Source organism: Lampetra fluviatilis, chromosome 23, assembly GCF_964198595.1.
Source record: "Lampetra fluviatilis chromosome 23, kcLamFluv1.1, whole genome shotgun sequence".
Lineage (NCBI taxonomy): Eukaryota > Metazoa > Chordata > Hyperoartia > Petromyzontiformes > Petromyzontidae > Lampetra > Lampetra fluviatilis.
In genome coordinates, this window is record NC_136297.1 from 4564130 (window position 1) to 4581466 (window position 17337).

Genomic DNA, 17337 nt, shown 5'->3' on the forward strand with positions numbered 1-17337 from the left:
AGGATTCATCATCGTCGTCGGCATCATCATCATCACCATCAGCAGCAGCAGGGTTGTTGTCATTGTTGGCAGCGATGTGACGGGTACGAGTGTGTCCACCACCACCACTAGCATCGTCGTGATCGCTGTGAACATCAACCGTAGCGACTCCACCATCACGAACACGGCCATCAGCTCCACCAAGACCACCACCATCGCCTCCATCAACTCCACCGCCTCCACCACCATCGCCTCCATCAACTCCACCGCCTCTACCACCACCATCGCCGCCGCCATCGCCGCCGGGCCACCCCGCGGCCGTCCCCCGCCCGTCCCTCCCGTAGAAGTTGAGGACGCCGTGGAAGCCGTGCGCCGCGTGGTGCCGCGTGACGCGCAGGCCGCAGCGGCGGGCGCGTGCCGCCAGGGCCCGGGCCTCGTCGCGCAGCACGTCGTGCTCGCAGCTCAGCACGAAGAGGCGGCGCGGGAGGCGGCGCAGCCACCCGTCGCCCACCGCCAGCGGGCACAGCAGGGGGTCCAGGCAGGCGCGCGCCATCCAGGAGAGGCCTGGGGGAGGAGGCCGCCGCTCCGCGCCGCCGTCGGCCGCGGCGAGGCCGGCGTTGCGATCGTTGGCAACGCCGGTTTCGCCGCCGTCATCGACACCACCACCATCCTCATCATCACCATCGCCATCATCACAGGCGTCATACACACCGTAACCGCCTTCGCCGACACCACTAGCGAAGCCGTCAAACCCACGCTCGATACCTCCTCCACCGACACCTCCTCCATCACCGGAATATTCCGTCGCCTTTCCGCCAGCGTCACCCACGCCGGGCACCCCACACGGCGTGACGCCTCCTGGCTGAGACGTTCTCAGCTTCCTCCTCATCCTCCTCCTCCTCCTCACGCTGGGATCCTCGTGCGTGGAGGCTGTGAACCCGTGAGCCGCTCCCTCTCCGCCCTCTTGCGCCAAAGCTGCCTCCTCCTCCTCCTGCACGAGGGCCCGGAGGCCGGCGCGGTGACGCGGGGAGCTGTGCTGCCCCTTCAGCAAGGCCGGCACGAGCTCCTGCGGGGGCAGGGAGAGGCGCGGGGCAGGGGGCAGGGAGAGGCGCGGGGCAGGGGGCAGGGAGAGGCGCGGGGCAGGGGGCAGGGAGAGGCAGGGGCAGGGGGCAGGGAGAGGCGCGGGGCAGGGGGCAGGGAGAGGCGCGGGGCAGGGGGCAGGGGGAGGCGCGGGGGGTCGGCCAACACAGACACAGGGCTCAATATCTGACTAAAATTTTTTTTTTTACTTCGGGGTCACTGATAAGACTGGGCTAGGTGGCGCGTGATGAGGAGCGGTCACAGGGGAGGGGAGCAACGGTGAGTGCCCCTCGACCCTCGTTACCAGCAGCGTCACCAGCAGCAGCAGCGTCACCAGCAGCAGCAGCATCACCAGCAGCAGCGTCACCAGCAGCAGCGTCACCAGCAGCAGCGTCACCAGCAGCAGCGTCACCAGCAGCAGCGTCACCAGCAGCAGCGTCACCAGCAGCAGCGTCACCAGCAGCAGCGTCACCAGCAGCAGCAGCGTCACCATCAGAAGCAGCGTCATCACCAGCAGCAGCAGCGTCACCAGCAGCAGCGTCACCAGCAGCAGCAGCATCACCAGCAGCAGCGTCACCAGCAGCAGCATCACCAGCAGCAGCGTCACCAGCAGCAGCAGCGTCACCAGCAGCAGCATCACCAGCAGCAGCGTCACCAGCAGCAGCATCACCAGCAGCAGCAGCATCACCATCAGAAGCAGCGTCATCACCAGCAGCAGCATCACCAGCAGCAGCGTCACCAGCAGCAGCGTCACCATCAGAAGCAGCGTCATCACCAGCAGCAGCAGCGTCACCAGCAGCAGCGTCACCAGCAGCAGCAGCATCACCAGCAGCAGCGTCACCAGCAGCAGCATCACCAGCAGCAGCGTCACCAGCAGCAGCAGCGTCACCAGCAGCAGCGTCACCAGCAGCAGCATCACCAGCAGCAGCAGCATCACCATCAGAAGCAGCGTCATCACCAGCAGCAGCGTCACCAGCAGCAGCAGCGTCACCAGCAGCAGCGTCACCATCAGAAGCAGCGTCATCACCAGCAGCAGCGTCACCAGCAGCAGCAGCGTCACCAGCAGCAGCGTCACCATCAGAAGCAGCGTCATCACCAGCAGCAGCGTCACCAGCAGCAGCATCACCAGCAGCAGCAGCGTCACCATCAGAAGCAGCGTCATCACCAGCAGCAGCATCACCAGCAGCAGCAGCGTCACCAGCAGCAGCAGCATCACCATCAGAAGCAGCGTCACCAGCAGCAGCAGCGTCATCACCAGCAGCAGCGTCACCAGCAGAAGCAGCGTCATCACCAGCAGCAGCGTCACCAGCAGCAGCAGCGTCACCAGCAGCAGCAGCGTCACCACCAGTTGATTCATCAGCAGCACCGTTTGTGTTATCATCAGGGATGTGGTGGCTAGCAGTGCGACCACCGTCTTGGTCGTCGCAAAGGCCATCGCCAAATCTGGTGCGTGCGACGATGTGTGTGGTACCAAGGGAAACGCTGACTCCTCCATCACCATCGCCACGACCACCACCATCACTGCCTCCACCACCATCTACACCACAACCTTAAACTCCAAGTCCGTCACTACCAACGCCACCTTCACCACCACCGCCATCACCACCTCCACCACCCCTACTCACATCGGCACCGCCTCCCACCATCTCCATTGCCCCCACCACGACCACCACCATCACTGCCTCCACCACCATCTACACCACAACCTTAAACTCCAAGTCCGTCACTACCAACGCCACCTTCACCACCACCGCCATCACCACCTCCACCACCCCTACTCACATCGGCACCGCCTCCCACCATCTCCATTGCCCCCACCACGACCACCACCATCACTGCCTCCACCACCATCTGCACCACAACCTTAAACTCCAAGTCCGTCACTACCAACGCCACCTTCACCACCACCGCCATCACCACCTCCACCACCCCTACTCACATCGGCACCGCCTCCCACCATCTCCATTGCCCCCACCACGACCACCACCATCACTGCCTCCACCACCATCTGCACCACAACCTTAAACTCCAAGTCCGTCACTACCAACGCCACCTTCACCACCACCGCCATCACCACCTCCACCACCCCTACTCACATCGGCACCGCCTCCCACCATCTCCATTGCCCCCACCACGACCCCCGCCTCCCCCCACCTCCCCCCACCTGCACCTGCGGCACTCCCCCCACCCACCCCCACGGCTCCTCGCCCCCCACCCCACCGCGCCCCCCCCCCCCCCCGCACCTACAGCCCCCCACGCTTGCGGCGCCTCCTCCCTGCACCGGCGGCGCTCCCCCTCCCACCACCCACCCACCAACCCCTGCGCCCCCCCCCCCCAGCCCCGCACCTGCGGTGCCCCTATGTAGGCGAGGCAGCAGGCGGCGGTGCGTGCACGTGACAGCACCGGCACGGCATCGCTCTGCGCGTGCGACGCCAGATTCAGGTCGATCATCTGCAGCGACGGGTAGAGCAGCGCCAGCGCCACCGGCTGGGCCGAGGGGAGGGGCTGCGGGGGGGAGGGGTTCAAGTTCAAGTCAAGTTCATGTATTAGGTATAGCCCTGTGAGCCATTCGGCTCTTGAATCGGGTGCAACCGCAACAAACAAAAAACTAAAACATGAACAAGAAAACATCTTAAAGTGACTATGTGTGACTGAGTGCAAACAGAAAATCCAAGAAAAGGAAGCAAAATATTGCAGAAAAAAACACCGTACACCAACGCTGTGTGCAAAAATCCCAGTGGGATGCAAGTCAAACAACCAACAACAACCACAAGACAACTTAGATTAAGGCCATCAGACTAACTCTGTACTACGACAAACAAACGTGGCTAAACCAATACACTTTTCGAAATCACGAAAATAAAGCCACGAAACCAATGAAACAGTGATCATAGGAACTTATTCTTAGGTTTTTTCGGTAAAGTCACGTAGGTAAAAATTTTTAATTAATAAAAGTTAAATAAATAAAAAATAAAAATCACGACGTTTCGGAGGCAACACAAGCTTCCGTCTTCAGGTGAAACCGTCACAGCACGATAGCTGTATCAAGTGAGAGAAATACCAAGAAAACAGTATTTGTATATATACTGGTTGAGGGTGGGAGGAGCCAAGGTGGGCCCTGAATATTATTTTTGTGAGGTTCGGTGCGGCTGAAGCACGCTGTTAGGAATGAGCCTTTATTGTGTAAACTAGGTGCGGATTAATTTTTTACCTACGTGACTTTACCGAAAAAACCTAAGAATATGAATCTTTGCAGTCACGAAAGCTTCAAATCTAGAATCATAGGAACTGTGACAAGCGAGCGGGTTAGCGGTTTCACAATGCTGGCTATTCGCCTGATACACCTGGTTGTTGTTATGATTAACGGCGAAATGCCACAGTACTCGAATTATAAACGTCGTAGTGGGTTTACTCTCCAACACGCGACCGGCCTGTGCTGAACTCGTAACTAAATTGACACGTTTTGTTTGAACAACACATTGATATTTTTTAATCCTTACTATTAAGTTCACTTGCTTGCTTGCTTGCGCGCTTACGACCGTGCAAATCTTTCGGTCGTTTTTTAACCCACTTCCCGTGATCCAATCGAGCTGATATTTTGCACACAGACTCGTCGTGCGTGACAATTTATTTTCGTGAAATTTTTTTTCCTAAATTTTCCACTTTTTAGGAATTTTTTTTTTCATATTTTATTTAAAATACCAACGTGATAAAAATGAAACTCTTACTCAAGAAAAACAGAAATGAATAATAAAATAAAACCGATGCCACGCATATAAAGGATTTATAGTGAAAAACTTAGTTTTTTACGGGTTAATTTTTTGCCATCTAATCCAAAAAAAACCTCGACGATGGATAACATTGTCCGTGAAAGCCTACCACGAGGTGTTGAACTGGCTTCACACAGCCCACCGGCCCCGTGCCCTCCTGCGAGTGCGAATAGTCGGGAGCGATGAGTGCACTGGTCAACACACTTTTTCTGGCATAAGGTATTCCAACGGTTTTAAGGTAATTTTGGGGTGCTGATTCCAAATCTGGCATCGGTTTTTGTCTATCACATCAGGTTTTTGAGATATCAAATATTGCATTTTCAATAAAAACTGCAGAAGAAAACTATTAAATAAATGTGGATATCTACATAAAATGATATTATAAACACACTATACTAAAAATACAGCACCATATTTTAACACTAAAGCAGTCATTTACTCGCAACAACTTGCAATCATAAGTAACAGAGCTAATTTCGGATAAAATCAATCAAAATGGGGTATGCCGCTAGCATAAAATGAGATGTGATAGAGCAAATCTGAGATCAGATTTGGAATTGGCACCCTGAAATTAGTCTAAAACAGCTGCAAAAGTCCAGGCCAGAAAAAAATGTTTTTTTTTGTTGACCAGTGTTGTTGGCATGAGCCAAGCAACTGCGTGGGCCCCACAGTTTGGGCCTAGTGACTCCACAGCGTACGACGGCTCCCAGAAGCGGACTCTGCAGCAGTGAGCGCTGCTGTATATGTCCACGTGATGATAAGCCAATTCGTCGGAGCCATCATTTGTGATGAAAAATAAGCTAATAGCTCAGTGGGGTTTTAGCTGGTAAATTAAACACAGATGTATATATTTTTAATATAGAATTGAAGCTTTCATGACTGCAGAAATTATACTCATTGGTTTTTTTTCGGTAAAGTCACGTGTGTAGAAATCAAATAAAATTGTAATTTATTTTATTTATTAAAATTGTATTTTATTTCTACATACGTGACTTTACTGAAAAAAAACAATGAAAGTAAAAATATTTTTTTCAGTGACTTGCTTACCTTTCCTATTGTATTGTTTGTTGTTGTCACTTTCTGATCTGCCCCTACTGGACACCTGTGAAAACGTTCTACAGTTAAAATATAAATATTCAGATTCTGGTGACTCACTGCTACTGTGCTGGTGAGTCCTGATGACGAGGAAACCCCCGCTCTACGGTTGCCTATCTCTGTCTCGCTCGGTCACAGTCGCTCAAGTTTATTTTCATCGTTGCTGAAGACAAGAAGGCCAACTATGGAGCAGAGGTCGCAACCGGGTACCCGATACCCGTACCCTACCCGATACTCGGCTACCCGTACCCGGCCGGGTACGGGTACGGGTATCCGTTTGCGACCCTGGTGCGGCCGGGTACGGGTAGACCCTGAGTCACTGGTGAGTAACTGTTTATCACTCATTTCCCAACGTCTTGTCTCTTCTCACAATTCAAGTTCCTAGAATCAACCCACCCGCGCCTGCAACATGGCTTCATCCCAGAGGTCGCAATCGCAATCGGGTACCCGGCCGTACCCTACCCGTACCCGGCCGGGTACGGGTAGGGTACGGCCGGGTACGGGTACGGCTACCCGTTTGCGACCCTGGTGCGGCCGGGTACGGGTACGGGTAAGGAATCAAAACCCGTTTGCGATCTCTGCTATGGAGTTCTTCAGGAACTGCTGATGGTTTTGCACAATCCGCAAAGGGCCGAGTGCTTTTTCTCCGCGTGTCTGTGCGCGTGTTGTTGAAAGCTCATCGATGTCGTTACATCATCATCATCGTTTTCTGTCCTCACTCACACCATCCCTCACCCTCTCACTCACCCTCACCATTGCTCAATCACACTAACCTCTCACCCTCGCACTCACACCATCTTTCACCCTCGCTAAGCCTCTCACCCTCTCGCTCACCCGCCGCCCCCTGTGTGCGACCCTGGTGAGGTTGAGCACCATGGCCGTGGCGAGGTTGCCGCTCACCCTCACTCACCCTCTCGCTCACCCTCCCGCTCACCCTCACTCACCCTCCCGCTCACCCTCACTCACCCTCCCGCTCACCCTCACTCACCCTCGCTCACCCTCTCGCTCACCCGCCCTCCCGTGCGTGCGTCCCTGGCGAGCGTGAGCACCACGGCGGTGGCGAGGTTGCCGCTCACCCTCACTCACCCTCTCGCTCACCCTCTCGCTCACCCTCTCGCTCACCCTCTCGCTCACCCGCCGCCCCGTGCGTGCGTCCCTGGCGAGCGTGAGCACCATGGCCGTGGCGAGGTTTCCACTCACCCTCACTCACCCCCTCGCTCACCCCCTCGCTCACCCTCGCGCTCACCCTCTCGCTCACCCGCCCTCCCGTGCGTGCGTCCCTGGCGAGCGTGAGCGCCACGGCGGTGGCGAGGTTGCCCCCCGCGCTGTCCCCGCACAGCGCCACCGGCCCCACGGTGCCGCCACCCAGTACGGAGCGTGCCACGCGCACGCAGTCGCCCAGCGGCACCGGGAACGGGTGCTCCGGGGCCAGCCGGTACCTGCCAGGGGGAGATCGCAGGAGACCGAATGAAACCGGATAACATCAGTATGGGACCGGATTAGATAAGTCTGGAACCAGATGAGACCAGATTAGATCACTCCAGGACCTAATGAGGCCAGATTAGATCAGACTGGGACAGATTAAATAAGTCTGGGAGCAGATTAGATCGGATTAGATATACGTCCAGGACCAGATGAGACCAGATTAGATTAATCTAAGAGAAGTTTAAACCAGATGAGACCAGATTACACACCACATATGACATGAAGAATCCAGATGACACCAGACAAGATGCAGACCAGATATGTCTGGGATAATACGAGACCAGGTTGAACCATATTCTATTATTGTCATGCTAGTTTACCCAGGAAAAGCCTCACTGAGTCTCAGGACTCTTTTTCAGGAGTGCCCTGGCAAGTGTTCAGGGTAGGAGGGCGGTGTTGTTGCTGAGTGCGATCCCTATGGAGTGATTGTCAGGTCATATTTTCAGCATTTTGGTGTTTGCCCGATACCAGTTACTCGGATTGTTTAACACATACACGACCAGATGAGATGAAACAGGAAGAGATGAGAGGACAGAGCAGAGCAAGTGAGACTGGGGTTCTCGATTAACATAGATAACAAGGGATCACCATAATCGCTATCATCATCATCGATGAGACTGCACAAAGACACAAAGTACAGGTCAGAAGTGGAGTCTTGCACGGAGACACGTGACGATGCGTGTGTTTGTGCGTGCGTGTCCGAACGCTAATGTGTGCGTATACATCTGAACGCACGTACATGCGTGCGCGTGTATGAGTGTAGCGGTTAGCGCGCTGCGCTACAAACCGGCGGCCCGAGTTTGATTCCCGCTCACGGTCACCACCAGTGACAAATATATGAACCGGTCCTGAGCCTCCCCTAGGTCGACTCAACCTCAAATGAGTGCTTGGTGTGATGTGTAAAACATCGGCACTTGGGAGACAAAGGCGGCCAGGCGTGGTCCTTGCCACCCACCTCTTTATCGGTGTGGCATGGCGTCCTTCATAGAGTGCTGCTCGCTAACAGCACTTGCCCCAAAAGGTCTGTAAAGGCTATACGGGGCATCTTTGTTTAGATTAAACCGGGTTACTGAGTGTAGCCAGTGTCGGTGGTGTCAGCCCAGCTGCTGATGACTGCACACGCACAAAGGCTCCACTGGGGATCTGTGTCGTTGTCTTTGTAGGTACTCACTCCACGGATATCAGCTCAGCTCCTGTGCGCTTCACCAGAAACCTTGTCACGTGGTCGTAGCTGTCTGCGATTCATACAAGTTCATGTTATCATCACCATCATCATTACGATCATCATCGTCGTCGACCCCACTACGAGGCATGCTAGGCCACAGCAGACTGGGACTCGCAGCTTCCCAAACCTTGTCAACCCGTTCCCACGCCCCCTTCGTTTATTTTATTCGGAAGAGCTACTCGCTGTTGTTTGAAGTTTTACTGTGCCCGAGTAGAGGATTGAATAGAGAACTAAATACAACCTGGGCTTTCGAGACCAATATTATCCATAAAAGCATTTTTTTATGGGTTAGATCACGTAAATATAAATGTATTGTTAAACCCGCCACCGCCCGACACAGCCAATTGGTAAGGTCTGTCCCGTTACGAATTGGCTGTGTCAGATGGTTGGCAGGTTACACGACACATTTATATTTACGCGATCTAACCCAAACAGAAATCTCTATTACGGATAAGTACAAACTGCTCATCCTCCGTGGCTAGAGCCTGAACAAGTCTCCCGGACCTCCGGTATTTCACTAAGGTCCAGGCGTGACCAGTCCAGCTCCCGACAGAGGGATGGGCAGCCTCTCATCCCCTCCGTCAACAAAGTTGGGACGTACTCTTTGGTTTTTTCGGTAAAGTCACGTAGGAAAAAAATAATAAAAATGAAAACTAAATGAAATCACAAATTAAGTAAATAAATAAATAGAAAATGAGAACAACTAAATAAAATCACTACGTAAATAAATAAATAAACATAAAATGATAACTAAATTAAATCACGACGTTTCGGAAGCAACACAAGCCTCCGTCTTCAGGTGGAACCGCCACAGCAAAATTACTGTGGTGAATAGAGAGAGCTGTTTAGAGAACCGTGATTATATAGGATAAGAGGGGGGGGGGGGGGAGAGCCAAGGAGGAAAGTTGGGACGTTCCATACGGCCACAAACAACAGTGATTTGCTGTTGTTGTTTCTATAAGAACCCCGAGGAGAGGGTGGGGGGGTGCAGTTCATACTGCACATCTGTGAAAAAAGCTTCATAGCTCATCGGATTCCTCCAGTCTAAATTAAGATTCTGAGTCTCCTGGCTCCGCCAAACACAATTTGGCGAGGAGATGTTACAGACCCCGGTCTCTCCCCCGGGGGCCTCTGGCACGCACATTCTTTCTTCGTGGGTCTGTTGAATGAATTCCTAGTGGAGGGGGTTACCAGCCCCTTGCAGCCATCCAGCGCCCACCACCTCCCCTCCCCGGACCCCCGTTAGCAGCTGTGGTGGCCGTGAGCGCCATGAGGGTTATCGGCTGATTACCAACGGCCTAGAGACCCCCCCCCGCCCCTTGGCACTGCTCAAAACACACAACGGTGTCACTCACCACAATGCACAATTTGACACCAGTGTGGAGGTGAAGGGTGTTTAGCCAGACACACACTGCACACAAAGATCCCCCGTATAGCCTTTAAGAGACTGTTGGGGCAAGTGCTGTGAGCGAGCACCTATAAAGGCCGGCACGGCACACGAGGGGGTGGGTGGCCAACACCACACCCGACCACATTTGTATCCCCAGTGGCGATGTTTTACACATCGCCAGTCGATCTAGGGGAGACCGAAGGCCGGTTCAGATAATCGCCACTGGTGTTGGTGGCTGTGAGCGGCAATCGAACTCGGGTCGCCGGGTTCGTAGTGCAGCGCGCTAACCGCTACACCACCGCTGCCCGCACACGTGCGCGCACACGCACCCACACTGCCGAACATCCACCCGCCGCCGTGGAAGAAGATGATGGTGGGTCGCGGTCGGTGTGTCTCCGCCGCTGTCCAGCCCCCCGCTCGCCGGGGAGTGTAGATGCGCACGGGGACCCCGTCGATGCACGAGTTGCGCACGGCCACGGCGGGGTCGTCGGGGGTCGCGTGCGACGGGCGGAGAGCGGCTTCCCGCAGACGCCGCATGAGCAGCACCTGGCTCCCCAAGCCCAGCCTGGAGCCCAGCCATGCCTGGGTGCGAGCGCACAGGTGAGTGAGTGTGTGTGTGTGGGAGCGGTGGCGCAGTGGTTAACGCTACGCTGCGCTACAAACCTGGCGACCCCAGTTAGATTCCCGCTCACGGCCAACATCAGTGACGGTTATCTGAACCGGTCCTGGGCCTCCCCGAGGTCGACTCAGCCTCAAGTAGGGTACCTAGTGCGGTGTGTAAACATGGACCATCGGGAGACAAAGGCGACCAGGCGTGGTGGTAGCCACCCACCCCATGTGCCGTGCTGTGCTGGCCTTCATAGGTGCTACTCGCTAACAGCACTTGCTCTTACAGTCTGTTGAAGGCTGAACCGTGGGGTCTTTTAGTAATAGGTTTTTACCCTTTCAACTGGTACAAAAACTGACACCTTTATACAAGGCATCATGTTTGCAATAACCACAAAACAAGCAGTCAAAATGCAAACTAAAGAAACAACTCTGATAATGATATGCACTGTCCTTGAAGTTGATTGGTCCACACCCGAGACAGCTTTTCTTAGAGCCTAATCTCCATTGGTGTTGGACGTGGGGTCTTTGGATGAGTGAGTGAGTGGGGCAGTGAGGACGTTGTATGGATGAGTGAGTGTGAGTGAGTGTGAGTGAGTGTGAGTGAGTGAGTGTGAGTGAGTTTGAGTGAGTGAGAGTGAGTGAGTGTGTGAGAGTGAGTGAGTGTGAGTGAGTGAGAGTGAGTGTGTGAGAGTGAGTGAGTGTGAGTGAGTGAGAGTGAGTGTGTGAGAGTGAGTGAGTGTAAGTGAGTGAGTGAGCAAAGTTTTTTTGTACAGCAGCCTCGTGACAGTCTTTGATGTGCTATGCTTAAGGGCCGTTTCTCCCGAAACGTCGCCTATTCTATACTTTTATTTCCAAGGCCACACAGTTATCGGCAAGGAATGCGTCGAGTTAAAGCTGTTCATCCTGATAGCATTGCGCGAGAGTTTGGGGGTGGGTGGGGTGGGTGTGGGGTTCAGAGGGTCAGGGCGAAGGTGACGGAACGCGATGTCCGTCCTTACGCCGGACGGGGCCCAAGTCCGTGAGACGCTGCGGCGCCCACTGGGCGCAATCTCCGATCGCCGTGTCACGGTGGGTCACGGTGGGACGATGGGAGGGAGGGAAGTGGGGGAGGGAGGTGGGGGGGGGTAGGGAGGGTGGGGGGGAATAAAATGCCGTGAGTAAAGCCGAGCGTGACCGCGACCGCGACAATGAAACTTCTAAAGAGGGAGCGTGCGAATCACGCCGTTATCAATGCCCTGTCAGACGTGGTTGCGTTCGTGACGTTCCCCTGCTTGTGAAGAAGGGCCATTGCCCGAAACGTCGCCTGTCGTAGTATTTCTAGTATTAAGACCCCACGCGGTGTGGTTACTGAAATGGAGCGTGTTGCTGTGGTTTGTTTGTTTGATTTGTTACTTGTTGAGCCGCAGATCAAATTCTCCGAGAAAGATCATCGTGAGCATTCGCCACTCGATCGCAAAAGGACCACGGGAGACAGCAGGGGTGGGTGGGGGGCAGCAGGGGGGGCAATAGGAGGGACAGCGGGGGGGGGGGCAGCAGGGGGAGACAGCGGGGGGACAGCAGCGGGTGACAGCAGGAGAGAGAGAGGGGGAGACAGCAGGGGGGACAGCAGGAGAGAGAGGGGGAGACAGCAGCGGGTGACAGCAGGAGAGAGGGGGAGGCAGCAGGGGGGACAGCAGGGGGGGGGGGCAGCAGGGGTGGGGGGCAGCAGGAGAGAGAGAGGGGGAGGCAGCAGTGGAGGCAGCAGGGGTGGGGGACAGCAGCGGGTGACAGCAGGAGAGAGAGAGGGGGAGACAGCAGGGGGGACAGCAGGAGAGAGAGAGGGGGAGGCAGCAGGCAGCAGCAGGCCGCACCAGGCTGGCGAGCAGCAGGTTTGCCGCCTCCAGGAGCCGGAGTCGGCGGGGGGACTCCAGCCCCGGGGGGAGGGGCCCCCGCAGGAGCCGCAGCAGCAGGGACAGCAGCAGCACGGCCGGCCACAGCAGGAGGGCGCGCCACGGCATGGCCACGCGATACACCTGCACACGCGGACACGTGGGCGTGAGTGGAGATGCGGAGGAGGCTAGTAGAGACAAGGGGTCACGTGGGGGTGAGTGGGGACGTGGGGTCACGTGGGGGTGAGTGGAGACGTGGAGGAGGGGGGGGTTAGTAGAGACAAGGGGTCACATGGGGGTGAGTGGAGACACGAGGTCACGTGGGGTGAGTGGAGACGTGGGGTCACGTGGGGTGAGCGGAGGCGTGGGGTCACGTGGGGTGAGCGGAGGCGTGGGGTCACGTGGGGTGAGTGGAGGCGTGGGGTCACGTGGGGTGAGTGGAGACGTGGGGTTACGTGGGGTCACGTGGGGTGAGTGGGGTCACGTGGGGGTGAGTGGGGTCACGTCGGGGTGAGTGGAGAGAGGGGGGGGTGAGGGTTAGGTTACATTCGACCTAAAACAATAATTCACATCGTGGTGAATATAAATAACCAAATAGACGTGCCTCCTTCACATGGCGGTCCCTCCACATAAACAAAGTGTAATTTTACACATCCAATCAGCACAAAGGGCCCTCTTCTGGGACTGCATAATTTCAATGTCAGCAGAGCTGGCTCGCTTGTACTAAATAAGTCACTGACTGTTACGCACGACAACTCCTCAGTGTTATTATTAGAGCAAATTGGGGTGGGAGGGGGGTAGAGTTGCCATCTGTCCAGGTCAGACCAGGACAGTCCGAGGGGATTGGGATCTGTCGTGGGTTTGGTCTATGGAATATGGTGGCAACCATACCCATTCATTAACTCACTTATCCATCAATTCATTCATTTGCCGAGTAGCTCATTGAGTCACTCACTCACCGAGCCACTCACCCACCCAGCCACTCACTCACTCGGTCACTCACTCACTCGGTCACTCACTCAGTTATTCACCCAGCCACTCCTCACTCAGTTATTCACCCAGCCACTCACTCACCCAGCCACTCACTCACTCAGTTATTCACCCAGCCACTCACTCACCCAGCCACTCACTCACTCAGTTATTCACCCAGCCACTCACTTACTCGGTCACTCACTCAGCCACTCTCCGACTCAGCCACTCTCCCACCCATTAGGCTTTCCACCTGTCCGGGAATTGCCCGGTTACCCAGGTCTGGTAACCGGTATCGTGTGGTGATAGACCCAGTGATGACCGAGAAACTGTGAGTGCTTCCACGGATTTTTTTTATTAAATGCAGGAGATATACAAAGATGGGGTAACGGGCTAACTGCTTTCTCTCTTTAGTTATTTTAAAACCGCATTTATCCTTTCTTCGTTACTTGGTTGTTGTTAAAACTATTTTCCGGCGTTCCACGCACAGCGCCACTGAGAACGATTTCTTCACGGGTGCTTAATACATTTAAATTATTGTTCTTATTAACCGGACGGAGGTCCCAGCGAATGAGGGGGAAATGGCAGCCTCCAATCAGGCCGGCGTGCGTGGGAAGAGGTCAAATCAGGTTCAAGGTCGAGGGTTGACTCCAGCTTCGGGTTGAACATTGACACAACTGTCAATCCCTTAACAGTGCCCTGCCGCCTTATTACAGACATTATTACAGACCAATTCAGACATTATTGCTCAGCCTTATAAATCTCAACGTTCATTCTACAAAGTCCTATAACAAGGGAGAAACAAAAACACAGACACATTTTTTCGCATTGTATTCAAACGGCTGTACGCCGTATGGACCTGAAAACTCAATTTCCCTGTACAAGAAGACGGGGTTGAACCGTGATGGGTTGACGGCTATGCAATTGACGCACCACAAACTCCTCCGTTGTTAAGACCACCGCATAGTTAGCCAACTTCATTCGCCAGCGGAGTGCAAATGTACAAGACGCTGTCTTGACTGCAGGGAGTCTTTCCGGCAGACATGTTCTTCACCTGAGGGCGGCTGCTTGCGTTGTGGCCGAAACGTCGTGAGAATTATTTTATTATGTTTTATTTTTATTACTTTATTATTTCCCTTCTACGTGATGACTTTACCGAGAGAACCAAGAAGACATTTTATATTCTTGGTTCTTTCGGAAAAGTCATAATAAAATAATAAAAATATAAAACAATACAATTCTCACGATGTTTCGACTGCAACACAAGCAATCGTCATTTTATTGTTTCATATTTGTATTATTTTATTATTTCCCTTCTACGTGACTTTACCGAAAGAACCAAGAAGATGAATGAAATTTTTACTATTGCTATTTTAGTCAAACAAATTCTTTATTTAACAGTTTATTTCCCTCACCAAATGTGTATTAAATAACCGAGTCAGTGATTAACGTCGTCGGTACGTGACTGGCAAAATATCGGTTACGTCGGCGATGTTGGTAATTGTATGACGTTATAATTAATTAGTCCTAATTGCTCGGATTAGTTAATTAGTTGCGGTGTTAATTGTGCGTGCTGAGCGGTACGCTGCCAACTAATACTGACCACCACTCCACTCACACGACAACCATCAACAACCAAATAATATCCACCACTACAACAACAATCACGAATAATAACTACCACTACAACAACCACCATCAACGACACTACAACAGTACAACCACCACTACAACCACCACCACAACAACCATCACCAACACTGCAATCACCACCAACACTGCAACTACAACTACACAACCATCACCAACACTAAATCACCATCAACACTGCAACTACCACTTCACAACCATCACCAACACTGCAACCACCACTACAACCACCACTACAACAACCATCACCAACACTGCAACAACCATCACCACCACTACAACCACCACTACAACCACCACTACAACACTGCAACAACAATAACCACCACTACAACTACCACTACAACCACCACTACAACAACCATCACCAACACTGCAACTACCACTACAACAACCACCACTAACAACAACCATCACCAACACTACAACTACAACCACCACTACAACAACCATCACCAACACTGCAACTACAACCACCACTACAACCACCATCAACACTACAACTACCACTACAACAACCACCACGAACAACAACCATCACCACCACTACAACTACAACCACCACTACAACCACCATCACCAACACTGCAACTACCACGACAATCACCACCAACACTACAACCACCACTACAACAACCATCACCAACACTGCAACTACCACGAGGGGTCACTACCACGCCACCACAACACGCTGCTGGTGTGCCACACCAAAGACGGCGACTCGTTGTAATTCAAGGCCAAGTCGACCTAGGGGTAGCCCACATACACACAAAGACAAAGATCCCCGTATAGCCTTTAACAGACTGTCGGGGCAAGTGCTGTTAGCGAGTAGCACCGATGAAGGCCGGCACGGCACACGAGGGGTGCGAGGTGGCCAGCACCACGCCCGGCCGCCTTTGTCTCCCCAGTGACGATGTTTACTGCACACCGCCCACCAGGTACTCATTTGGGGCCGAGTTGACCTAGGAGAGAGGCCCCCAGGACCGGTTCGGATAATCGTCACCGATGTTGGCCGTGAGCGGGAATCGAACTCGGGTCGTAGGTCACGTAACGCAGCGTGCTCACCGCTGCGCCACCGCTCACCCTCACTCACACTCACTCACCCACACTCACTCACCCTCACTCACTCACCCTTTCACCCTCACTCACTCGCTCACCCTCACTCACTCGCTCACTCTCACTCACTCACCCTCACTCACCCTCACTCACCCACAGCTCGGCCACACGCCACTCACCTGGTGAGGAGAAGCCTCACTCACCCTCACTCACTCACCTTCACTCACTCGCTCACCCTCACTCACTCACCCACCCACAGCTCGGCCACACGCCACTCACCTGGTGAGGAGAAGCCTCACTCACTCACACTCACTCACTCACTCACCCTCACTCACCCTCACTCACTCGCTCACCCTCACTCACTCACCCACAGCTCGGCCACACGCCACTCACCTGGTGAGGAGAAGCCTCACTCACTCACACTCACTCACTCACCCTCACTCACTCGCTCACCCTCACTCACTCACCCACCCACAGCTCGGCCACACGCCACTCACCTGGTGAGGAGAAGCCTCACTCACTCTCACTCACTCACTCACCCTCACTCACTCACCTTCACTCACTCACACTCACTCACACTCACTCACCCTCACTCACTCACCCTCACTCACTCGCTAACCCTCACTCACTCACCCACCCACAGCTCGGCCACACGCCACTCACCTGGTGAGGAGAAGCCTCACTCACTCACCCTCACTCACCCTCACACTCACTCACACTCACTCACCCTCACTCACCCTCACACTCACTCACCCTCACCCACCCACAGCTCGGCCACACGCCACTCACCTGGTGAGGAGAAGCCTCACCGCGAGTTGAACTCCACTGCCCCTTCAGCTGGGCCCACGTGGAGCCGCGGAGGTGGTGGAGGGGGGAGGAGCTTGTGTGTGAAGGGGAGGAGCCTGAGTCTGAGGGGCTGTGGGGGAGGGGCTTGTGTGTTAGAGGGAGGGGCTTGTGTGAGGGGGAGGGGCTTGTTTGAGGGGGAGGGGCTTGTGTGAGGGGGAGGGGCTTGTGTGAAGGGGAGGGGCTTGTGTGAGGAGGAGGGGCCATAACATAAGGGGAGCGGTGGCGCTGTGGTTAGCGAGCTCTGCGTTACTTTGATTCCCGCTAAAGCCAACCAACAACACCAGTGAGGATTATCTGAACCGATCCTTGGCCTCC

General features: G+C 54.3%; 1 protein-coding gene across 1 annotated transcript; it reads right to left on the reverse strand.

Annotated features, from left to right (window-relative positions):
- Positions 1–1023: 1023 nt before the first annotated feature.
- On the reverse strand, positions 1024–17028 carry LOC144940858 (arylacetamide deacetylase-like). The gene is made up of 7 exons (XM_078867349.1): positions 16966–17028; positions 12484–12645; positions 10354–10606; positions 8581–8644; positions 7183–7363; positions 3458–3564; positions 1024–1045 (listed from the first exon to the last, which is right to left on the reverse strand). Exons 2-7 carry the CDS (start codon positions 12628–12630, stop codon positions 1024–1026), a joined length of 774 nt encoding a protein of 257 aa, XP_078723475.1. The 5' UTR covers positions 12631–12645; positions 16966–17028.
- Positions 17029–17337: the final 309 nt, after the last annotated feature.

Bases quoted from the DNA above. Each gene is read 5' to 3' on its own strand.
- LOC144940858 (XM_078867349.1), bottom strand. From the start codon at position 12,630: ATGCCGTGGCGCGCCCTCCTGCTGTGGCCGGCCGTGCTGCTGCTGTCC. The intron at 10,607-12,483 runs GTGCGGCCTGCT...GCTCGCACCCAG, and splicing joins ACCTGCTGCTCGCCAGCCTG to GCATGGCTGGGCTCCAGGCT. The intron at 8,645-10,353 runs GTGCGTGTGCGC...TATGAATCGCAG, and splicing joins GTGGATGTTCGGCAGTGTGG to ACAGCTACGACCACGTGACA.